This window comes from Gymnogyps californianus, chromosome 1 (genome assembly GCF_018139145.2).
Source record: "Gymnogyps californianus isolate 813 chromosome 1, ASM1813914v2, whole genome shotgun sequence".
Taxonomy (NCBI): Eukaryota; Metazoa; Chordata; class Aves; order Accipitriformes; family Cathartidae; genus Gymnogyps; species Gymnogyps californianus.
Genome location: NC_059471.1, coordinates 181,551,270 through 181,577,512, shown reverse-complemented (window position 1 = coordinate 181,577,512; position 26,243 = coordinate 181,551,270). Strand labels below are relative to the sequence as shown.

Below are 26,243 nucleotides of genomic sequence, written 5' to 3'. Positions count from 1 at the left end.
CTAGGTGCAAAACACACATGTCCTGTACTACAGTCCCCCTTGCAGGAAAGAGGTCACAGGAGCGAAGAGAAGGTGCACTTAGAATGAGAAAGGTGACATCCAGCACTCTCCTCCATCAAAATTGTATTCTCCCTAAAGAAACTGGCATGGAATTTGTTGGAGATCTGTAAACATCAAATAGAATATTTAACCAATTTCTGTCACTTTCAGTAGGTTGCTTCTGAAAAAGACTGGATTTGGAATAAAATTCTGTTGGAGAAAAGTATAATCAGTCTCAATGGCTGTCATCCCTATGAAAGCATATGGGATTTGTTCACTGTTCACAGATTTCAGATTAAAGTAGAGACAAACTATATCCTGCGGATACTTCTACATTGGAGTCTGATCATACTGTTCTGTGAAATATGTATGCTCTCTCTTATAAATAATAAATGTAAATAATAACAGTAGTAATATGAAGATTTCAAAAATAAAGACTAACAAGTGCATGCTTAATATCTTACTGCAGTCCATGGTCAAGAACACCTGTCTAACGTATCTGTACTCCATTCGCTTTCACAGCATTGCACGTAGGAGCACTTAATGTCTTTCTAAGTAATTTCCAAATACCAGCTAATCAAGCTTCTCTATATTCAATAATTAGATCATTTAATTGTATATCTTCCAGTTTATTAACCTAATAGTGTTATGCATCACTATTATCATCTTGCTTTACTTCTCCCTCGGTCTTGCAGCAGCAGCTTCTGCATCTTTGGAGGTGCTGTAGCTCCACTTCCAAGTCTGGAGAGTAACTACACCAAGTCCGTGCTCAGAGCAGATCTCCATCATTCTGCTCTGAACCCCCAGTCTGCCTGTTGCAGAAAGGGGAAGTGTCTCAGGGTGGATTGCCCCATTGCTCACAAGCAAGATACGCGGAGACAAGAGCAAAGTCACTCTGAGCTTCTTGGCTCTTTCTGCTCTCTCTTTTTTCTCCCCCTCTCTCCTCCCGAGAGGATGAGGCTGCCCATTCTGCTTCTCAAAGGTAGCCCTTACTGGCTTTTTCCACTTTGCTGGCGAGCACGTAGGTCCTCAAATGAAACTTTTCCGTGAAGTGAGCCCAACATTTGCTAGAGGGATGCTGTTTGTATACTATCCTAAGATTGGCTCCAGCTTGAATTGTAGTAATGAAAAGATCAAACAATTTCCTCATTTACTGGCCAGGCTTACCAGAAGAGTATTATTTTCTTCCCTCTCCTGCTGATGTCTCCTATGTGGGATACAGCACAAAGTCATGAGTCTGTAGCAACCCCTTTCTCTAGTCCTTCTGTAAAAGGTGTGTGCAGTACCCAGTGTTGGTCTATATGAAATGTAGCGATGAGGGGTGTCTGTGCCCCTTGGTCTTCGTACCTTGCCCTTGTCTCACTGTCTGTTCTTCCTCATTCTGGTTCTTCCTTTTGTGTGCATCTATACATCTGTCTCAACATTTGGATTGCTTTGGTGAAATGATGCTTATTGGTTCTACCTTACATGTTCTGATAGGCCAGAATATATTGTATTCAGGTGCCTGAATTCAGGTACATGGCTTTCCTGGCTAGGCTGGGCCACTTAACATGTAGATATTCATTATTTTTGTTCTCCCAGGACCTCTTTGTCATTCTTTTTTCCAGAGGTTAGGAACCAGCATCTGTTTAAATGTACTAAACGCAGGACAAAGATAGGATCTAGTTCAGAGATTTTGTGGCATTTATCTGATGATATTATGTCAGGCCTCATACTTCCAGATAGGCACTTAAGCTCTTCTTCTTTTTAGTTGCTGGCATATAAAAGCAGTACAGATTGCTATTCATGCCTGGCCTTCGTGCTGCACATAAAATTACAAACATAAAGTAGCAGAGTTCAAACCTTGCATGCTTGCGTGTTTCTTCAGGCAGATGGGGTAGATGGCCTCATGGGGACAATTAAAGAATAAAGTAATAAGGAAAAATGTCAAGCAGAAGGGAAAAGTATTATGCAGAACATTTCATGCAGTGATTCTGGTTACCCCAGCATTAATAATCAACTGTATAAACACATACCCACAAAATCCTTAAGCAGATTTGTATATTTATAATTTATAAACATGTATTTTCTTTGGACAGAAACCATAACGAGCCAAGATGAACATATCTTCCAATGTTTACAGTAAAAGATGCTGGAGAAGCCAAGCACAATAAATATTTTAGTTCCATAATCTGGCTATTAAGAAGGAATATGACTACCTGCCAAATCTATTTGACGTTATAAAGATTGTGGCATATACAGAGATTTTTTGCATCATTTTCTTAAACATTTAAAGGTTTAAAAGGATAGCAAAGTTATTTGTTGCTATAGACTGGTAAATCTGGGACAAAATTTTACTGTGATTTGGTTACGTCGGTGTCACCGCAGCTCATGAAAGCTCCTTAAAAGAAGGGTTTGCACATCACTTCCCCCAGGGACCAGCAGCAGACTCATTTAAAAGCAATAGTCACAGAATATTTTCCCTAAATGATGTAACTGAGAGTAGCATTGTGTGTGCTAAATACAGACACTAAAGAGTTCCAGGAAGAACTGAAGTGACTTTTAAATTTCAGTAAAAAAAAAAAACCCAAAAGAGTAAAGTTTGGGTGCCCAATTATGCTCTAACTGAAATGGATGGAAAAATTCTTACAGACTTCAATGAAAAGGTATTAATGTGGAATAAAATTTTAAGTTTCTCAGACATTAATCCATAATATATAAATCTTGGTAACATCAGTAGGACCACTGATGTGTTGAAAGTTGAGCACATACTGAAAGGGTGGTTTAGGTACACTTATTTGTCTGTTGCATGGGGGTCATCTATCCTACTATCAGGTGAAAAAAATACGCTACTGTCTCTTAATGCTTTGAACCAGATTAGTAACATATATAATATTTTTAGCAAGAGTTTGCATGTGCTCTAACATTTTTATTATGTTCTTTGCTCTTTTGGTTATTAGATGCTAATACATTTCTCTAGGACATAGTGAATAAAAAAGCACCTCAATGATTGTTTGTCAGGTTTTAATGGCCTGATTAGAGCTATCAACTCAGCTCCAGGAAAATGTGTGCTGCATCTTACATTCTGTTGTTTGGCTACCCTGAGGATAGGCTCCTAGAGGAGCGCACTGTTCAAACATGCTGAACTACTGCAGGGAATGGGTAGCCTAAAAGAGAAATAGGAGAGCCATTAACCACTGAAAATAAATGCACTTCCTATCTGGTGCTCTAACGCGCTATATATTACACACTAAAAGCCGTATCGCTTGCCACTCGAGTCAGTATTTCTTGATCTTAAAGGCTAATGTAAAATGTGTTTGTTCTTGAAAATAAAGCCCTTTTATACTGCTAAAGTTAACCAAATTTCCTTATTTTTATTGGACAATTCCTACAAAATCTTTCATCAGAAAGAGGCAGCAACTGACATGTTATCCATCACTACAGGCACCCTCTGCAGGTTGGAGTCCCCAGATGAACTGGTGGAAGGATGACTCATCTATGATCATGTGGCATTGCTAGGCTGTCTCTTCCTAATTTTTACCCTTTTTGCTGATCACCTCCCTCCCTCTCTTTTTGCTTCCCATTTTAAAGCCTATTGTACTTTCCTAAAAACACCTCCGTCTTTCCTCTACTGTGATCCCTTACATTCACTTTCAAATTTACCATTGATCAATGTGTTGTCTGGAAAAGATCATGTATGCGTGGTGGCCAGTAAATGACAAAGCTTTACAGGAGCAAAGAGAAGAAATGGGTCCTAGTAAATAGTGATTGTTCCCCAAATCATCAATTCATCTGGTGTCTGTTTGCATTAAGGTGTAACTGGAGAGCAGAAAAGGAGGGTGCATCTTTCAATGAACTGCTGTGTGCTTTGCTTACAACAAAGTCTGCAACGGGTAAAGAGAAAATTCGTTTGGGGTTTTCTCTCTCACCTTCTCAAACAAACTTTTGCACTGCCAGGTTAAGGCATGCTGCCTTACAATCGGCGTTGCTGTATTTAGGGCTTGAGTTGTCATCAGCTTTGAGATGGTAGTGACCAACAGTTGAAAGGGATAAATTGCTTGAAGCTGGAGTTCATATGCAGTTTTTTCCCACACATGTATGCTTTCATCTTCCAGTCTTAATGTCAACCATCTTATTGGTATGTTTTGTCCTTCTTTCTGCTAAAGTAATTTAAAAAACAGACCACTCATATTCAGCACTATAGAAGCAGCTATCCAAGAGAAAACAGGTGGCCTCCACTTCTTGGAGCTTTGAGGAGATGTGTAAGCTGTGTCAGAGCTGTGCTGCTGACTTTTACAGGCAGGGTGCCAATGTAAAGCAATGAAAAGCAATTCAGAATTTTTGCTAAAGCTTTTACTGTGTTTCCCTACAGCAGCTTGCAAATCTGCAATCCTTTTCCAATTCTTTACAAGCACTCTGTGCACTGTTATGCATATGAATTTTTGTCCTTAATATTAGATGAAGATAATCTGATATTTGCAAAGAAATAGAAGTAGTAAGCCTTATGTTCTAGATACTTCAGTAGTAGAGCATACCTCATGAAAAATACCAGACTTCGAAAAGTATAAGCAATAAGGAAAGTTTCATAGTAGTTCTGCGTAACTCGGCTTCAGAGCATCTGTCTCACTGTGCCTTAGCTACTACAGCTAATGCCCTTGGGAATACAAGAATTTCACTGAAGTGTTTTTTAATTTGTATTTCTAGCTTCTTGTCAGTTAAAAATCATCTTGCATAGAAGGATTGGAGTGAATACTGATAAGTGATATGGCAGGTTCCTTAAAATACTGCCCAGAGTTAGGAGTATGACAGTAGAATAGGAGAAAAAATTCAAAATTTTCTGTTCCAGCTACTGTATGTGTCTGTTTCCATCCTCCTGGAAGACGCAGTGGGTGGGATGTGTGGTGTGGTTCCTCCTCATATGTGGGTGTTGCACTGGAAATTCTCATTCAGAAACCATTATTCCTGCAGGTGTTTTAGTGACGGCCAAGTATGTGTTAGCAGCTTTGGAGATGAGTTGTCCCTGAGGATTTTCCTTTGGCTTCTGTACGAATACAAAGTACTTTGCATAGCTAAGGCCATTATCTATCATGAAGTTGGAGTTTTTAGAAGCCAGGCTAATTATCAATTTATTCACAGAAAAAAAAGCTAACATTTCCAGCATGGATGTTACAATGCTGAGCATTGCAGAAGAAATGTAGCCAGGCTGTTTGCCAAGTCCCGTAGCTCTATTCTGTAGCTGTTTTCCAAAGGCTATGGTACAAATGCCTTCAACTCTTGCACAGTTGCCACAATTTTCATCTGATTGAACTGCTATGGACAACTAACAAAGGAATATATTTGAATGAGACTCCAGTTAAATACTCTTATTTTGACATACTTGCTTTCGTTAATAACTACTGCTAAGCATTTCTTTTTTTTGTGGGTCAGAATGAAAGTAAAGACACAGTCCAGAAAAGCTAAACAAAGCTGTTTCAGCAGCCCACTCTGTGGAATACTGTGCAGTTGGGTATCTGTTTCAAAGAGGAGCCGCAATTATTTCTTGCATAAATATTTAGATAGTTGCATGTGCTGAGAAACAAAGACTATTCTGGATGTAAAACTGGGTGGGATGTCCCTCTAGAATATCACATTCCACGTGGTTTAGTTTTTGTATATATCATAGCAGTTATAAAACAGTACACAGTTTGTTCCATTAAAAAGGCTTATAACATTGATCCTGAACTTCACCCTTTCTGTTGGCACCTAATTTCCTGATGCTTTATGGGAAAACCTCTCAAATTACTTCTGGGTTTCCTTTTAGAAGTCTTATGTCCAGATGTTATCTGTCTACCTCTGCATCCCTGAATCATTATTTTTAGTGCACTGTAATTCTGCCAGAACGGTGTCTTTGCGAGCAACATTGCATTCCCTATCTAGGATGAACAATGAGTATGAATATCAAGAAGCAAATGCATGTTGCAGTTTTTGCATGCCTTTTTCTAATAATTTCTTTTTAATTACAGAGCAAAGAGATTGCGTTTCAGCTTCATGAAGACTTAATGAAAGTTCTTAACGAGCTTTACACAGTAAGTACAGTTACTTACTTAGCTTATCTTATACAAATTCCATATCGGACTTCTATAAGCTTTAAGTGTCCTTTTGTCTAGCAAGTTACCCCCCAGTGGAGATGCTTATTTTTGTCTTTTTACACAAGTCTAAACTATCTCTTTTGAAAAGACTACTCACTTGTTTACAATACGTATGCTAATGCTTTCAGGATTACTCTTTACTTTCAACCCTTTTTCCCCCCAGACTATGCTAAGCCAGGTTGTTATAAGTTTTGTTGATTATTAATGAGGCATTTCTACTCAGAGCTTACCAGAGCAAAGCTTCTTCCTTTTCCACCTTGGTTTTTGTCCATGCTGCCATCTGCTTGGTTTGACTCATGGTCTACACTCAGTAAAAATCAGTAAATGTTACTTATGTGCCCTCCCCTCTCCCTTTGCTGGGATAAGTAAATAATGAAAAGAAAAACAGAAAAATAGAGGGGTTTGTAGGCTTTCTATATCATTCAGAGAGGTCAAGAAAAAAAAAAACTCTAAGCGTTCTGGCAAGCTGCTGCTAACCCATTAGAAAATCTGAGAGAAGGTAGGTCTGAACTTCTTTTCCTCTTTGAAACTTATCTATACAACTTGTTACTAGAGGATGAGGTCTTATCTACGTAGAAAACATTTCCCAAAATATTTTTGAGGGGATATGTTCTGAGAAAGAACAAAACAAGAATTACTCTTTGTTTTAAACATAGCTATACAATGAAGAGGAACTGGTGACATCCACCTCTTCCAAAAGTCTGTTGATTCCTGATGGTTGAGGAAGTTGTACATCTAAATTCTCCCTTCTGTCTGGAAGAACTGAAATATCTATGCTCCAGTACCCTGCATAACAGTCTCTAAACTGCTCCCTTCCCTATCCTCAAGATTTGGGGGACCAGGAAAAACCTCCACAATATCTATAGCAAGAAACAATTTGTGATTTTAAGGAGGTTTAGGAAGATATCAGAGACCAGTTCTCCTCAGGGAGAGATCAGTCAAAATTACCTTTGTGCATCTTGTCTGTTTTTCTTTTGACCTAGGTAAAATTGTGCACCCATCAGTGGATAGGTTGAAGAACATTTGAACTCAAGAACAACGTAGGTGGCAAAAAGAAGATCCAAAGAAATTTAGACCTGTCTCACTGTCCTGGCTTCTTTTGGATTGTAGTTATGGACACAGATTCCTAAAACCCACCTAAACCTTTTTCTTTTTTTTTTTTCCGAGGGCTTTTCTTCAGGGCTTTTTTTCTGAAATCACCACTGATTTTGTAGGGTGCGATACTGCAAAACCTTGTTGGCTCAGGCCTGTACTCAGGGAATTATGCTGGGATCAGCTTCTGCAAAGTAGGGATAGCCGCAGACAATTCACACAGCTGCAGGGTATCAGCGACTGTAGGAGCCATTGCACAAGTGGGGCTTCAGTGGTGAGTAAGCCCTGAAGATACAGTCTTGGTTCAGTTAAACAGTTGCGTAACTCCAGTGCCTGGTGAGGTGCGGGATTAGTGCCCGTCCTCCCAGGGTAGGAAAACAGTGAAGCATGTGCTGAAATACTTTGCTGAATCACCAGTGAAAATCTGCAGGACTGGATTTTGGTATTTTCACTCTTTTTCTTCATACTCGTGCTGTATCTTCCCACTGATGGCTACAGATTTATTCAGATATTAACTTCCATGTTACAGCTTCCAGTGAATGCTAATTCCTTTCTCAGAATTTAAGATTTTTGTAAAATAGGAAGTTTTTTGAAGTTAGTAGAATACAGAGCATGCGCACAATTTGAATTAGCTTACTGCTGCAGGATAGTTTCTTGGGATGGAATTTACTTCACCTAATTTTCAGGCATCTGCAGTGTAGGTACAAATATCTTAGCTTGCCATCTGTGTTCCAGTTACAGTCACTGGAAATCTGATATGGGGAGATCAGACCCCTTTGTGTGATCAGATGCAAGCATCTGCTTCAGATGAAATGATCTACACCGTTAACTCCATTGTCCAGCTTTTCATTGATTGCAAAGGAATTGGTCAGCTGTAGATGCCCATATTTAGCCAGATACAACCCATGCTTAGTAAAGTGACAATATGGTGCAGAATAACATCAATTCCACTGATTGCATCTCTAGAATGACCATCAGCATATCTGTGTAATATATGTGCTTGTGTACATAAAGGTAGAAAGATATCTAGACACATGGAAACCTCATGCATAGGTTTTTAATTCTGTGTGGCATTTACTGTTTACAGAATAAGATCACAGTGGCCTTACTAAAACAACTGTCTACAATTTTAAAATCTGGGAGGTATGTTTCTCAGTCACTTACAAAAAGGAGAAGTCATCTTCCTCTTTGCCTCATGATTTACGGAAAGGAAAAAAAAATATTCAGTCTTACTATTGTGAGATAAGTCTTTGTGTCCAGAAGAAAGCAAATTAATTTCAAGTCAGTGAATAATACACTGATATTGAAGTCTCTCCCTGTTACTCGGTTCTGGGTTTTTTTAAAGGAATGGTACATTCATGAAGTATAACTGTTAAAATGTGAAGCCTTGTTGGAGTTTAAATACCTCTAAAGCCTTTGAGTGAGGGGAAAGTGTTGGAGCTTTCAATGAACTGAGGGTGTGTATGAAGAAGGGTTTAATAATCTGTTTACTTCTTATCATCATTCCTTATCTTACAAGAAAGGTTTGTAAATTAAGGTCACCCTCCAGAAATAAAAAACAAACAGTTGTGCATAAAAGTGTGTTGAAGAGAATGAGAGAAGAGAATTAAAATCACTAAAAGCTAAAATAGTAAGAAGTGTTTGTGCTGAGGCACAGGTGTATAGTCAACATAAAGAAATTATGTGTTTTATTTGTTACTCCTTGAACTTCTCAGATGAGGAGTGGGTTCCTTAGGCAGACGTGTTCAGGCACACACAGTAGTTCTGCAGCACCACAGTAACTCTTTCAAGCAAACATGTTGTTCGCTGCCCTGACAAGGTTTAAGATGTTCTTTGCCTGGATTTCGCTGGTACTATGGGGTCAGGGGCTGGATTTAATGCTTGTTTCAAACCCAAATGGTGAGAGGCTCTACCCATCCATCTCTAGCATGTCAGCCAGACCTGAGGCTTCGCAACATCTGCTTTCAGACTTCTTGAGCATCAGGTATCTCGAACCCAGTTTATCTAGAAAGATCCAGAATAATGGGATGTTTAAAGGACTTGCTACTGATTTGGTCCAAATATTTTTAATGGGTGAGTTCTAACACAGCCTACTAAGTATCAGAATAACAACAGACTTTTCTTCAGGTGACAACGCTGTATCAGGTGTCCAAGAATTCTGTATCATAGAAGGTGCCAGGAAAAAAGGTGACTTTGGGACCCATCTCTGAAAATCTAGTCTTGCACGTCTGCCTCAGAAGATCCTTTTTAACCTGTTCATAGGGCCAGATCTAAAACTGGCTGTAGTTAGGGAGCTGTGTCCATTGGTTTTGACGGTTTTTAGATCAAGCAAGTCAATAAGCAGTGCCGTAGATTTTGCAAAGAAGAAACTGTTCTAAGAAGAAAATAAGAAATCACTGAGGAATTGAAGAGACATGTCACCTTCCAGTAAGAGTGCGTTATGAAGATTTTCAGTTAAAAAAAACTTTGTGCTCAAAGATGTTTTTTAACTTGTGAAAGTTTGAACCTCTGCCTTTTGAGAGAGAGAGAGAGACTAGAAAGCATTTTTGGCTGTTTATTTAATGCGGAAAAGCTCAGAACTGCAATGAAGTGTCAAAAAAATTGAAATCAGACACTTTGGAGTATTAAATACCTACTGTTCTTCAAAAATGCACACTAATAAGAGGCCTTTCTCCTTGCTTACACTTTATGTAATTAATTCCTTTTCCCGTTTTCATTACTAGGAATTATCATGGAAATAGGAGATTTGTACCATAGGTCTTCATTTACTCCCTGGGAGTAGCTTAGCTTGTGTTGACTTTGGCTTGTGCCATCCCCATTAATATTACACATCATGTACAGGATTGTTGAAAAAATAAGCACAGAAGCAGGTGAACCGAGGCTTCAGAAGATGTTCTAAGAACCTGTGAGCAAAGCGGGCTTATTTTGCTGGAATAATCAGAATTTTGTAAGGGAAACTTTACTTTTTCATTTTCCATCTCTTTTACTTAGAGAAGGTTTTCTTACACATTACGTTACATATTCGTATGTTTTCTACATGTTACTCACATGACTAGTGAAAATGCATTTTAAGACTCTGTATTTTCAATTCTCAGTATTTTATGCACTGGTTCTTAATTATGACTCAAAACATCATGCTAAAAACAATTAAATAGCTGCGCTTCAGTCTGTATCTTTGCAAGCTCAGTAAATTATGAGTGGTGAGTACTTTTAATTATGCATGGATTCTCCCTGGCTGTGCCAGCCAGTCAGTATTTTCAGGTCTGCAGCATCCCAGCTGCTGCATTCCTCTCTTACTCCTCTCCCTATTACACTTTCAGCCAATGTAGGCTACTAATTAGTCCCATGTTTTACTTAAGGGTATCAGCTGTTGAAACTAGAGCAAGGCGTACCTTTTGAGTGAGTGGGGATGAGGAAAGAAGAGCCCAGTTAGTTGTGTGGGATTACAGAGCAGAGGTTATTTCCTGCCAATTACAGGAAAAAAACTTGGTCAAACTGAAAACTGCAGGAGGTTTAGGTTAGTGTTTTTTGTGAACTGAGAGATTTAGAAACCTTCTTACACATTGATTTAAAGAGGCAACAGATTATTGATTTTACAATAGATCATCTTTGCAACAGAGAGAGCTCCCCAGTCAAACTCTTCTTCCATTTCTCTGGAAAGCTAAAATATATTGTATTATCAGATCAAATACTGGAATATGACAGTAACATTTGAGTGATTGGGAATGGTAGGAAACAGAAGGTAGGCAGAGACTTTTCTTGCAATGGAGGGAGGTCTCTACTGAACTTATTTAGGGGTGAGGGCATATTCATAAATGACCTCTAAAGGAGTCGGGGGTGGGGGGGGGGGGGATCAATCAGGTGACAAGTTTGCTAAAACTACAGAGCTGTTCTGGTAATAAGGATGAGGGCGAATGGTGGACAAAAGCGATGCACATCATAAAAATACATCTTCATGTCTCTCACTTGGCTTTCCAAATTACTCCTACTGGCATCACACTTTTCACAAGCAATACAAATGTAAGGCTTTCAGAAAAATGAAAAAGTAGGGACAGTCCAAAGCAAACAATTTAGTATTAAATAAGACAGGGCTGCTGTGCTGCTTGCATTTTCCATTGCTTTATCTTACTCTTTAAAAATCTTGACTGTTTAATTTCTCAAGGTAGTTGCTGCCAGATTTCTTTTTTCTTTGCTGAAATAACACAGAATCTGGATTCTCTATAGAATAGTTAAATCCAATTTACTGTAGCACACCAGAGATCTGAGAAGGAGAAATCAGTAATTCTGTATTGGTAGTAATATATCAGTGACAATTCCTGGAACCACATCAGAGGTTGATTTGGAAGTGAACAGGATGCTGAAAACAGCTAATACTGAGCCTACTTAACTGCTAGAGGCCACTGATGTCGTAAAATTGGCATAAGATTTTACTTATTTCTTGGGGAAAGTACTAGCTAACCCGATTTAATGAATCCCTTGCAACTCCACCTTCTGATAATAACTCACAACTTAGTAGAGAAAATTCTGAAACAATTCAAACATGGTAATTGCAACAGGGATGAACTACTGTTCCATTAAATGCCTGTTTCCTGAGAAACACTATGAAAAAGCTCATAATTGTGCAGTTTTATTATAAAAATAAAGCACATGGTAACACATGGTAATTCCAATATATTTTAACTTTGTAGCATTCAGTCTTAGTACATTGGGTTAAGAAGCTTTCTAGAAAAGAAGTATGTCTGTAGAAAAGGAAAGCCAGCGCCTTGCTATGGGAACGTTCCTCTCTTGTAGCCCACAGAAGTACAGCACTAATTACTGTCTTGTTGATGGATTTGCCCAGATAACAATTGTGGGTTTAAAATAATTATCTAAGGGTTTACTCTAATATGCTCTTCCCTGTGATAAGTGCTATCTTCTGCCCTAAGCCTACTTGCTGAGCTCTTATGAATGATGCTGAAAATTTGGCACACAAAACGAGACGTTTATATCACTAAGTGAACAGTCTGTCACCTACAAGTGGGAGAGTACATAGTTTGGGTAGCATAATCTTTTTCATCTGCTTGTAGTCTGACTTAGTTCTCTGACAGAAATCTATATTTTACATCACTGGATCTGCAGAATAAACTTGCTAAATTAATAGGAGATAAACTCACTGTTTAATTTTAGAAAGGGGTTAGTATGCATTTAACAATGCTTGTTCACTACAGCGGAGAAGTGCAGCATATGTCATGATGACAGTTCAGCATCTGCAAAATTACGACCTTGCTCTCTCTTTTCAGTGCATACTTGATGGCTGATCAATAAGCACTTTGGGGACTAATTAAAGTCAGTTCAGTGATGGATACTCTCACAGGATAGTCTATCATTCAACAGTTTGGTGGACATTTGAGAAGCGGTATTGCTTATTTCATCAGATTGTTTGTCATTTGAATAACAGATCTATGGATCTGTTACATATTCACAAATCAGAGACCTGTGGATCTCAGAACTCTTCATACAGTAAGTCTGTTTACAAGAATTAGGCAAGCCTGTTACTGTCTTTTACGGTATCTAACAGTCTTTTAAAAACTCCAGGGAGAAAAGATGGTATAATGTTAAGGGAGAGAGTCATATATGCAACTAAGCATGCAAATGCTAAGCTAATTTGTTAAGGAAGCGTGCACTGAAATACTTGGAAGCCAACTCCCTAGCTTGTTCCCATTTATTTTCCATATGTGTCTGTCTAATGCTTTCTCACGTTAAGTTTAGCTGCTGCAATATCGGCTCTTAAAAAATATTGACAAATCATGAAAAAGGCTGGAGCTGTCAGCTTTCCCCAGAGGCTTGCAAAATAATGATGTCACTAGTGTATGAGATAAGCAATGCTGTCAACATAACAAACTGGACAGGAGTCAAATGCATAGGCTGATCACTGCTCTGTACATAGTCTGTATTGATTTCTAAACCAGCATGGCTCGGGTGGGACAGACTCTGACTGTTGTCCAGCTCTGGGTATACTGCCAAAGGGAGGGCTTCTTTTTCAATTTTAGTTATCTTAGGAACCATTTGTACCAAGAACTTGTGCAGAGTTTGTTGCGAGATCATGAATTTCAAGTAGACTTCTTGGTTCTCCGTAGAGACTATGAGCTCCATATTGTCCTCACAAAAAACTTGACTTTCAGTCAATGTATAGTGAGACACTCTGGATTTGGTAGCATGTGCTGTAAGCAGGCAGTGAGAGGAAGAAATACTCTTCAGTGATGTGAGGTTAGCAGAGTCAGCGTGGAGGCATCTGAGCCTCTTGATGAGAGCTGGTAGTGATACACTTGTACTCCTTCACTCAACAAAGAGGCAAGCTGAAATGTCACAGCCGCTGCAGAGGGACATTTATGCCTAGTCCACTGTGCTACATGGCACTCAGAAAAAATACTTCAAAAACTTCAGTGCTTACTGCTTTTGTCAAGCAGAACAAATCCTTGCTTCATCACTTAAGTCAGATGCTTTGAGATGTGCTGTTAGAAAATTCTGAGATATTATTATTGTTCCCTCTTTGCAGGCAGAAAAACTAAGAGAGTACAAAAGAAAGTAACTTTCCGAAACACATGAGTTAGCCTTGTCCCACCAACTAAAAAGCCCCTGGAGCTGACACAGAACAAAAAAATAAAAAATAAAAGCAAACTCCTGTAGACTTCTGTGAAGGAGCACTCAAAAAATTGAATAAAAAGGCCAAAAGAGAAGGGCACAACCTCGTTTTTAATTTCCTTTTCCCATCATTTTTAATAGACCCATATCACTTTCTGTGCTTCTCAGGTTTGTTTTATAAATCATTTCTTTAAGAAGTGCATTTCTTCTCTTTTCAGTAATTCTTTCCCTGTGGCTATACAAGTTAGGCTCCCTGGGTACAGATTATCGACAACTTTACAAATGTCTTTGGTAGCAGTGCAGGATATAGGGAGCTGAACGTGCCGTTCGGTTAAGCTGAGAACCGTGCAGATCTCGGCTCTGCAGGCTTGCCTTCTCTTCCCAGCTTGGCTTGTTTCGTCTTCAGGTTTTTGCCTCATCCATGTAGACTGTGAGCTGCTGGGGCAGCGGCTGTTCCTGGCGGGTGTAGGCAGTGCTCGGGCAGGGAGCTCTGCGCTCTGGTCAGGCCGTGGAGCGCAACTGTGCTGTAAAATAGCAGCAGCAGCAATAACACTAAGCCCTGCTCCGGGCAGTTTGGGGGTTTTCAACAGAGCGCTGTGAACATATGTTTTTAAAAATAAAACCAAGGCCACTCTTTTTGATGCGTCTCCAACTGTTTTACCTTACTACAGGAAGTTAGTGAAGAGTTGTCTGTTTCATTTTTAATATCAATCCTATTTCAGTTGTATCAACAGCATGGCATCAGTATTAAATAGTGGCATACACAGTTATGGTGTATAATAAATGGATAACATACATGGTTATGCAAAATTGCAGCTCTCTAAAAGCTTCTTTCTTTCTGTTGCACAAGACTTTAAATATGCATCGGTTCAGCTATCACCTGACATGGCATGCAGTTGGTTTGTGTCAATCCACACTAAGCCATGCTGCAGCAAATTTGCACTATCTAGCTTTAGTGTCTCCAGTATTGCCACTCTATGGATGTTCCTTAGGCTGGCCTAACTACTCAGTTACAAAAGCTACTCCTCTCCCTAGGGAATATTTCAAGGCAGCTCCCCAAACTAGTCTGTCTCTTCCATGGGTCACACAAAGCTCTGCTGAGGGAGGAACAGCCCATTTGATTCCTCCCTGGCTGTGTCCTTCAGAGGAGATGTGAATGGCTTGCATGGCCTCAGCCCAAAGATAACATCTGCTGGCAAGAGCTCTGGCACCCTGTGAAGAAGAGAGGAGGCCGCCATCCGCCTGAGGATGCCTTCCTGCTTTGTTCCTTGCTTGAAACTTCAGCAACAACGAAAAAAAAAACCCAAGCAAACAAAAAAAAAGGGCTGGGGAAGGTGGAGAAAGGCTTTCTTTGCTGGAGGTGGGCAGAGACAGCCCTCCCCAGCAGAGGTGGGTGGTTTGTGGTTGCTTGCTGCCCACTACACAGCATTCAAGCTGAGGTTTTTCTTGCTTGAAGAAGAAAGGGAAGACTGGGCTGAACCAGTCCCTCTCCCTCTTTGTGGTCTGTGCAAGCTCGTATTTGCAGGCTGGCAGCCCAAGCTCTCTTGGCTGCAGACCCAGCATGTGTGTAGAGGGAAGATAATGGTATTAACTGGGGGGCTATGGGTAAAGCATCTTCACAACTTATTTATCCGGCAGCTCCTTCTCCAGCTCTCATCTGGTTTTATGTCGTGCCCAATCTGCTGGCTGCGCAGTTGGGAGCCACTTCTTTCCAGGCCATGGACAGCCGTCCAGCTGGCTGGGGATGTGCTCCCAGACCGAAGCTTCCCGTTGCCTCTGCTTCCTTACCCTTTCCTCAGTGCTGAAGGGGTCCTTCTGCTTTCAAACAGCCGAGCTGTTAACTTAGCCCTGAAGAAGTCAGATAGACATGGCACTGATACAGATTTAGTTTTATTGCTCGTTGTTTCAGGTTTTCATTCAAAGACAAGAAACCTGAAGTTTAATAAGAAGGATTTTACTCTTTCTTATCAGAACAATGGAAAAAAAAATCCCTATTGGGATACTATTAAATAAATCAGAAAAGTGCAGCCAGAAGTCCTCAGTCTCTGTTGGCAAAGAAACTTATCCAAGGTCCATGTTTATAAGAGAACATTTTACTCAAAAGACCCTGTGATTTTTCTGTAGATACCTGTATATTTTCATTTTCTCCTAACTCTCCTTTGACTCTTGTCTTTTGCAGGTCATGAAAACATACCACATGTATCATGCAGAGAGCATCAGTGCAGAAAGCAAGCTGAAGGAAGCAGAGAAGCAAGAAGAAAAACAGATTGGGAGGTCAGGAGACCCTGTTTTTCATATTCGACTAGAAGAAAGGCACCAGAGACGGAGCTCTGTGAAAAAGATTGAAAAAATGAAGGAAAAAGTAAATAGTCCTTTTATTTAGTTTTCATTTGACGTAAATTCAGTGCATTTCTGACATTCTTTAGCGTGATATTAGACAGAGAAGTCCAGCTAGGAAATAAAATTAAACAAGGTACACATAATAAACTAGCAGTGGGTTATAGATAACTTGACTTAATTGCAGCTCAGAGAGGGGAATACTTTATTCCCAGTATAATTCTTACTATATGTTTTGTCACATTTGAAACAAAATACTAAGTTATCACTTTGTATTACATTTGTTATATGCATAACAGGCTGGCAATTAATATTCTTTCTTGTTAATAGGCATGTGTGCTTTAATTGTTACCGTTTTTGCTACATACCAAAAATGAAGTAATTCAAATACATTAATATACAATCTCTTTCCTAGCGTCAAGCAAAATATTCTGAAAACAAGCTGAAATCTATTAAGGCCCGTAATGAATACCTGCTCACCCTTGAAGCAACCAATGCTTCTGTTTTCAAGTATTATATTCATGACCTTTCGGATTTAATTGATGTAAGTATTGGCACATTTGGTTTTACGTTTATTCTGTTCAGGAATAATACTTTTTTTTTCATTTTCAGAGGGCATGCATTAGTCATATGGGTTGCCTACAATGCACTTACCATTTATAATACTGTGGTATAATCAGCGGATTTTCCCTTTAGCTGTATATTTCACAAAATAAAGTGCCAATGAGATGCTGAACCCATTCCTTTAAAGTGAGAACATTATGTTTTCTCCCCATGTGGCAAGAGAAAATATGACAGGAATAACACAAAAAAGATAGACATTTCCATTTTGTACTATAGAAAGATTTCTGGCGTACAAATATTTTTTACAAGATAAGCTTCTTCAGTGGGCATCTAATAATGGTATTTTAACTCAAAAGAAGGTATTTCCTCTGTGTCTTCAAAATCATTTAGTTTCATTCATTTAGTCATTGAATCAAATATACGGTGCTTTTTATTCTTATTTCATGTAGTTTGCAGAACAGACACAATCAATCCTGTACTTTCAACAGAATTGTTACTGATTTTCATTAAGTTATTCCTGTGAGAACGTCCTAGGAAAATGAGGTTGCACACTGATGTTGACTTGTACTAGCATTTGGTCTCCAGAACCTGTATTATTGACATTTTTAGATGATAGAGGATCCTACGCTCTATCACGTCCCACTCTCTTCATAACTTGACCATATACTTGACAGAGAAAAATTGGAGGCAGCAAACACAAGCTCAAGAATATTCATTCACTGGCAATGTAGTGTTAAATAAGTCAGTGGGTACACCTCTGTGGCCCATATGAAATGCTAGATATTTGAATATGCTTTCTACTGCAACAATAGCATTTGTTATTTACAATAGTAAATAACATTCACATACAGTCATTTCTGGTGGGATGTTCATCACAAAGATAAGCCACCTAAGCTCTGGTTTGTAATACAGTATAAATTAATGCAGCATTTGACAAGAAGTTTCTCATTTCTGCTGTCTGGAGAAGCAAAGCTTGATAGAGAAGGGGAAAAATGCCTTCTTGAGATGAATGGACTAAAATAGCTGCATGTATGTGTTTTATTGTATGTTTTCTAAATACTGAGAGTCAGTTTTCTTTGACATTTCTGTTTTCCTGTAATTTATAAAATACTGCCTGATTTTGTTATAACTTTTTCCTTTTCCCTTTCAACTTTTTTCTCTCCAAATGGTTTTGCTCCTTTTTTTCCTTGCTTCTTCCTTATGAGATGGTGATGTATCTTTTCTGTGTTTCCAGTATTTCTTGCTGTCTCTAGCTCAACATCTCTTTTCTTCCTCTTTCCTACTCACTGTTATGTCTTCTCTTTTCTGATTTCTTCTGGTTTATTCTGCTGTATATTGTCCCTGTCTAATGTACACCCATGCACTTGCACATCCTGCTCCACTCACGTGGCGTGTCCAGGCAATGAAAACATCTATCAGGATCCCAATAGATAGATGATCAGGGCAGAAAACTAAGAACAAGCAGCATACCTGCTAGGGTACCACCCAAGTGAGAAGTTGTCCCTATTTCCCCCTGATTTTCCTCATAGTGCTTAAAGGTTGATGGATTTTTAGCTTCTGGTTAGGGCATGTCTGATAAATGTGAACTTTATGAGTTGTTCTTGACTGCTGGAAGGAAGGAAAGGTCCCTTTCCTTCTGTTCCCAGCACCCCCACCCCTTCGGAAGCTGGAAAAATGCTCATTTTGTCTTCTCTCCTGCCTTCCCTTTCGGAACTCACATTTCCCAGTGAATGTCTCCAGTGCATGTTTCTACTTGGTCAAAACTTTCTCAGGTTGGAAGATGCACCTGATTCTTATCCATTTCATCAGTGTCCACAGAGGTTGGTGTAGCAGTGAAAGCTAAGGGGAGGAACCACAGGCCTGGAGCTTCACAAAGAATTGCGAGGGGAGGAGAAGTGAAGCTCTGTGCATACATATACAGACAACGCTCTCTGGAGTTAGTGTATGTAAAGATATTTACACAACCATGAAGACTAGAGCTTTCTAACTGCTAGTTTTTAATAGAAATATACATTCTACAGTATTTAGTAATGCAGGAAAATGATACCTACTTTGTGTGGCTTTTTCCAAGCCATGGACCTATGTAGACAATAACATTCTTTTGGTAAAATGGCTTTAGAAATGACTCTTCCCTAAGGAATTTAAATGGAAAGTCTAGCTGCCCTTTGCATCACTGTTTTGTAAGAGTAGGCTGTAGACATGCACAACCAGAATTTGCTTCAGAGCCAATTTAATCCGATTGTGAGCTTGTTTAAATGAAGTGTCTTTCAGACATTTGTATTTAATCAGAATATGCTGTGAAAGCGTTGGTATCTAGACAGAGTGTTTACTACTTGACAAAGGAAACGCTTTTTGTAAATGTAAGAGTCTTGGCAAGATTTTGGGGTTATATCATTGGAATGTGAGACATGCTTCCCACTGGCCATATGTTGCAACAGTCCAGACTATCTCATTCTGTAAATCTGTTAATGTAATGGTACAATTCAGAGTTTTCAGAGCAGTGGTGGCAATTTCATTCTTTGCCCTCTCTACTTTGTCCCCATCTGCCTGCCTGCCTTTCTGTGCTTGCCTGAGCTCTCTCTTTGCCTGTACAGAAGGGGATTACTTCTCCTCTATGTCTGAATTCCAGTTAACATGGAAGGGATTTAGATCTCCCCGAGCCGTTGGTGTTGCCCATAAATGAAACTGAATGTTTTCCTACATTACTGAAAAATATGTTGAATAAAATGGGATATATATATGAAGGAATGCAGTGAACTGTGCAATATATTTTTTTTGTAACAAGATTGGGGAGGGTTGTGGGATTTTTTTTTTTTTTTTTTAAATTTCATAGTTTTTTCGTTTGGATTCCACTGCAACTTGATTTGTGAGGCGCTCATGGAAAATCCTAAGTTGCAGTTCCTCAGCTGAACTCGGTCTGAACTGTTCAACTCCTTCATTTCATTAACAAAGCTCAGAGCTTCTGACTTAAAATGATGATGTGTTGTTCATCTTAAGCTCTTGTGATAAAAGCAAGATAAAAATATTGCTGGAGTCTTAGCTGGATGTTTTAATGCATTTAGTGAGCTGAGCATTGGGACCAGCATTTGCAAAGAAGTAGAGGGATAAACAGGACTTGATATGCACAGTGTATTTCTGTCCTCTGCATATTATGCTAGAGGAATTTGAATTTTCTGTTGAGTATTTCTTCTCTGCTGACTATATAGTAGGATCTAGTTCAAGTGGTGGACATGATTAGGTTTTTTCTTTATTTGTATTCTGTAAAAAGTAGCAAAGATTCCTTTTAGCTGAATTAAATAAGCTTTATCTAGTATGTAGAAATTATTTTTTTTAAGATTGTGGGTTTCAGAGGAGCAACAGAGTAGATACCCCTGCTAACCTGACTGTTAGTACCAACATCTGTCCATATGGTGCATGCTATTGCTCATTTACTTAAAGATTTCCATGTAATTGAGTTTGTTAGATTTATCTGGGTATAAGAGGAAGTTAGGGACCTTTTTTCAGACTTACCATGCACTCATGATCTGAAGGTAAATGCTAGGAAATAGTGATCAAAACAATTGGACTGTAGTTCTACTGCTAGAAAAAATAAAATATTCATGTGTTGGTCTTTCTTAGAGTGGAGTTTCTGAATAATTGCAGTCTGCATGCTTTGGATGGTTAGGAAGTTAGGGAACATTTAGCTGTTATGAACTTCATTTATTCTGTAAAGGTTCTGTGTTAATCATTCATAGAACCAAGTTTAAAACTAGGCTAGAGTGTGTGCAGCTCACAATCTTTATTACCTAAGTTCTCATAAATATGATATGTACAGCCAGATCCCTTTGATTTGAATGTTGACGTCTGTGTTACAGGATGATCAGAAAGTGACTTACTCAGAGATTAAGGCGGTTTTTTATGAATTTCTCTCTCCATTGGCATTAGAATTTTATTATTATTCCTGAAATGAAATGAAGAGCAGCTTGCTTGTTTGGTTGAAGCTCTGTGCTAAGCACTGCAGTTTGTTTTGTTCAAGCCTAAATACACTCTGGGGAGCAATAAAGACAGTAAATGCTCTTGAGACTGCTTCAGATTTAATTCCAAATAAGAATAAAATGCAAATTACAAAATTAATTTTTCACACATATCCCAAATGCATCACTCATCTGCCTCCACTTTGCCCAACCAAAAGTCTTTATGAATCTAGAAATGCAGTAAAACTCATAGTCTATGACTTCATTCTCTCATTTCTCATCTTCATGTCTTGCTGCAGCAACTGACATCTCATCTCTCTAGCCCATAGATTGATAGCAGATCTCATTAGCCATCCAGGCTGTAGCCTTGGTGTGCTGATTAGTGAACCTCAAAGATTCATATTTATTTTGGCTAACAGCGTGGTTGCTTGCTTGAACTTTCCAAATCTTTCTACAAATCTACAGATTTTTCCTGAAAATCGTGTATACATGCATGCATGTGTGTGTGTGTATCTGCATCCATATGTACTTTTTTGCAACACCAGAGAGGCTGGTAATTTTTTTTCCGAGCGTGGTCAGACAGGATGTGGTGAGGGCAGCAGTTTAGTGGCAGTACCTTAAATTTTCAGTCTTAGTAATGAACAAATACCCGAAGTGCCATCTGCATTATAGACAACTCTCTTTCTAAACCATCACTAGTACTAGCAGATTAAAACAGTATTCTTCTTTCTGAGTAGCCATGAGTTGATATTGTGACAGAGCCATTCCCCAGTTAAAATTATCTTTGTCTCCAAATTTTGGAGAAAGTGAACTATGGTCTGGCAGAACTAAGAGTTGTGATGTCTGAGTGTTTATTTTTGCTTTTAAAAAATAACTTTACTCATACAAATCCTATTTTTACTTAAATCATTGAAGCAAAATTCCAAATGCAGGCATTTTAAATTCCAGTCAAAGAGTGATAAGGCATTAGCTCAGGTTCTGGATTTAGTTCTTGTTTGCTCTGCTGGCATTGGCATTGCAAGAAAATGCCTTAGTCTGGCAGGATATTCTGCTTCACTTGAAGAATCCTTCTTCTTGGCTGAGAGGCCATATTTGTTACCCTGTTCAGCTGTCATCACTTGCAAAAGATGACCATGGTGATAGTTACTGAGTAGATTAAGGGTTAAACAATGAAGTTCTTGGTACTGTCACAGCATTAAAGGCTGCAATCTTATATTCCAACTTGCAAGAAAGCTGCATCAGAAACCCACACAGCTCTAATTGTAAATCAATAAGCTTTCTATTAATACTCAGATTAATCCTCTAGAGCCAAAATTCAGGCTCTAGATGCCTGTAGTTTTGTAATACATGGATAGTTGGCCATGCTAAACCTGGCATTGCCCTCTATTTCTCATTTCCTCTCAGTTTAATCTTCTGTGAGGTCTCTCTGAAACTAATGCACGTGAAATAAAACAGCTGTCCTGATCCACTTTCTTACCAGCCCTTTTAGTCTGTCTTTTTCATCCAAGATAGTGAATTACATATGAGATCTGATTTGACACAGAACAAGAGAAAAACACCAAGAGACTTTTCCTTTTAGAAACAATATTTTTTAGGCTGGAGGTCTTTGAAATATGGATGTGCTTTAGTATAAAAGTTGAGTGGCTGTTTTAGTAAGTGTAACACAAATTTCCATTCTATAAGTGCAAGAGAGAGAGGTTAACCTATGTGTGTTTGATTGAACATGACATCTTTTTTCCGTTCTCTTTAAACGGTTCAGCAACTGCTTTTGGAGAGCCACTGTCCCATCTGCAGTAACTACCTGGAGCACTCGCTCGGACTGAAAGCTTAGTCTTTCTGGAAGTTCTGTTGTGAATAAAACAGCTCTCTGTTGTCAGATTTCAGAGAGCAGTTTGATCACTAGTGCAGCTAAGGCAAGGTGTGAGGGGGTTTTTTCTCTTCTACACACAGGTTTAGGTATGGTAAATAGGTTGAAAACTCTTTCCTATGCAGTATGTGCATCTGTATGTCTGTCTGTCTGTCTCCCTCCCTCTCTTTTTCTCTCCTTTTTCAAATAAGAGGAAAGGGAGGGGAACATGATCCCATGAGTCCTAAGGGTTTGTAATAGCTGTGAGGGAGATATGCATATAAACGTAGTCTACAGTGGACTGAATTCAAATTGCTTCTTTACCCAACTGCATCGCTTAACTTGCGAGTCCTGCAGGGAAGGATGGTTTTAAACTGCGAGTGGGCACCCAGGACGGGTGGCTGGGGGCTGAGGGATGCCCTATGACTACCCTAGCCAGGCATTGGCCTCTGACTGGGACAAATCTCTCCTGTTTGAATAAAGAACATTGCTTTGTATGCAACTGTTAGCAGACTGATGTGCCACTATTGGGGTTACAGAGAGGTTTGTGATACATCTGCCATTACCTGGAAGCTCACTGAGCAGAAGCTGAGGATATGGTTTACTGTGCAATGTGGGGAAAAAATTAAGGAAACAATCACTTGATACGTTACTGCTGTGACATTTTAAAAATATATTCAGCTGTTCCTCTAAAATATTAACCAATCATGAATAATGCAAACCAAGGATGTTTAAAATTCAAGAACAAACAAAACTCTATGTTCTACCAATTAGGTTTCAATTACATTCCAGTGTTATTCTCACCCCTAGAAAAAAAGACATAAATTATGACTTTCTGCATTTAGTAACATGATGTACATTGCTGGCTCTGTCTGAGCATGGGAAATAAGGTGTTTACAGTAAATACATTTTCACTATCAGGGGAAAGGAGGTTAAACCATTCTTGTTGCATCATTGCTTCATTTTCAGTTTGGTGCTGGCATTGACTTAGATGGTAGAGTTATGTCAGGGTGGGTTTAAATAGATGATCTGAGGCTTACATATGACAATAATACTGAAAAGCCCACTTGTGTGTGGAGTCCCAGGCCTTTTCTGTGTAAATATAGTGACTGCATATCTGTATCTGATAAACAAATGCAAGCATATTGCCATAAATGTACACTTGATCTCTTTTCTAAAATGATCCTTTAATCTTTGCAAAAAAATGAGGATACTAAATACTTACTGTCTTGACCCTGGTATTGTATTTTAATTTAGAAGATATTTTGTACAATACTTCAAAGACAGAAGAATTTCAGGACAGAAAATTTTAGTGATAATTTGTGGCTTGAGATATTGGAATGGTGTTCCTCCTTTTTAATTTGTTTTCTTTTCCCTTTATTGTGTTTTTAGTGTTGTGATCTTGGATACCACGCTAGTCTGAACAGAGCCCTAAGAACATACCTTTCTGCAGAGTATAACCTTGAAACTTCCAGGCATGAGGGCTTAGACATCATTGAAAATGCAGTTGACAGCTTGGAGCCACGAAGTGACAAGCAGAGATTCATGGAAATGTACCCAACCGCTTTTTGTCCACCAATGAAATTTGAGTTCCAGTCTCATATGGGTGATGAGGTCTGTATACTGACAAGTATCCCCACAGTGACTGTTTCTGTTTCTATATACCAAGACAGAGAATTTATCCCCCTTTACAAAGAGTTTGGTAAAAGCTGTTATTGCTACCCAAAAGCAAGTGGATCAGCAATAGCATTTTGCAAAACTGGCAGCACTGTTCTGAGTTTCCTCAGAGTTCTCAAGTAAAAACCATTGTGTGTTATTATATTCTGTATTACTTATAACGACATTGCTGCAAATTTGCTGGCCAGCCTGTGCTCAGCCCAGCACCGGTGTAAGTAGTGGCTTTATGTCTTCACTACCTGCCTCACCCATAACAGAGCTTGTGGGTGCTATTTGAGAGCAGCTGCAGAGCTGCTCCAAATTATGCACACTGAAATGCAGCCTTTTCCCCTTCTTCCTCCCCCATTTTATCATCTGGAGATTTCAAGTGTACAGGGTACCCCAGCTGTGCCCTGTTCTGCTACACCAAAGGGCAGTAGCAAAGCAGAATGCAGAACCACCCGTGTACATCTTTTATCTGAAGTTAACTCCAGGGTTTGCATTTCTGTGTAATAGAGAAGCAACGCAAAGCAGCCACACAACAAGGCTGTGCTCTGTAGTCATAAGACACGGTATGTAGTTCCTCACCTTGTAACACATAAATACTTTAGATTTAGATGGACACATTTTATTGTCTGCTTTATTAAGTTTTAGTAGCTTTCGTCGGAATTTGCCTAGTTTTAAGGAGAGCAACCAAAGACTGTTGACTGGTTTTTTTAATTCCTTGCATCTTACAGCTCTTTTTGATTCTTTGTTAGGTTTGTCAGGTCACTGCCCAGCAACCTGTGCAAGCAGAGCTTATGCTTAGGTATCAGCAGCTGCAGTCACGATTGGCCACACTCAAAATCGAAAATGAGGAGGTAAGATCTGTGTCTACAAGGCCTATGCATTGAACACCATTTTCAGGAAGGTGCAGTGTTTTCTGCCTTGTCAAAAGCACGTAAGTGACCCTGAAATGGCTTTAATCTGTATAAGCAGTTTTAGTTTTAAAAATCAAATACTGGCAAATATGCTAAGGTAGATCCTTGTCTGCTTTATAGAGGTTTGGAAACTTCATCTTTTACCTGTCCATACGTTCACATTACTGAGTTCTGTGTTTTGCAGATGCTTCAGTGTAAACTTGCTAGAGCACATATTTTTAAAGTTTTGTGGCAGAAAGCCACTGAGCACAGTTATTGTCTTCTGTGACCACCCTTTGTCCAGTCCCCAGATTGCTACTTCTGTAGTACAAAGGCACTTGAACTGTCTTTTGTGGTAGCTGAGTCAAAATCTCCTATGCTCTCAGCTACAGCTATTTATAAACATGAGTACTGAATGCCTGTGATGGGAATAGCTCACCTAGTAAAATAAAATGCATTTTTTTGTAAAATACAGAAAAGCTATGCTCTTCTCTTTCCCCTGCTCTGGCAGCAGAGAGAGGCCTCCCAGTGGGTATAAATTGCACTTTTATCCCATTTAAGGCAGTGTTAAAGGCCCTCAGTTTAAATGAGAATCTGTTCCTCAATTAAAACATAGGGATAATTTAATTTCTTGGTGTACTTCACTGATAAGTTTTCAGGATTCCAGTTTTTCTCATTCTATGTTATGTGCTGAATGCCTAGAACAAAGTATTAATGTCCATGAGACATACAGTAGTCTTTAAAAAAAAACCACTTGAATTCAGAAAGTATCTCAAGGTAACAAAGACAGAAGGAAGGAGAAAGATTATTTCTTTCAGTAAAGTGAAGTGCAAGGGCATAGGGGGAGAAATCATGCTGGCAGGCGTGGAAAGAATATTTTCCTACACTGGAGATGTGTGTAGAAGTGTGCATGATTTGGTTAAGTTGACTCTACTAGAGACTCTTCTGAAGCAGAACTGGGAGGTAAATCACATCCTTGTGAATCTTGCCAGTTACTTTATTGCATTGTGGAAATACTGCAACCCATGTTCCACGGCCTCCATGCTCTGGTTTCCGCTATGAGCGACTGTGCTCTCCATAGCTCATAGGAAGTGCTATGAGGCTAGCGTAAATTGTTCTTTCTCCAGCC

The 26,243-nt window shown here is 39.1% G+C and overlaps 1 protein-coding gene across 3 annotated transcripts in view; it reads left to right on the top strand.

Moving 5' to 3' along the window:
* SRGAP1 (SLIT-ROBO Rho GTPase activating protein 1) overlaps positions 1-26,243 on the top strand; it is a 146,926-nt gene that overhangs the window by 80,219 nt on the left and 40,464 nt on the right. For all 3 annotated transcript variants that reach the window (XM_050892233.1, XM_050892226.1, XM_050892242.1), the window contains exons 4-8: positions 6,021-6,083; positions 16,039-16,221; positions 16,612-16,740; positions 23,952-24,173; positions 24,974-25,075. In XM_050892233.1, coding sequence (XP_050748190.1) covers positions 6,021-6,083; positions 16,039-16,221; positions 16,612-16,740; positions 23,952-24,173; positions 24,974-25,075 — 699 coding nt within the window. The remainder of the gene's footprint in view (positions 1-6,020; positions 6,084-16,038; positions 16,222-16,611; positions 16,741-23,951; positions 24,174-24,973; positions 25,076-26,243) is intronic.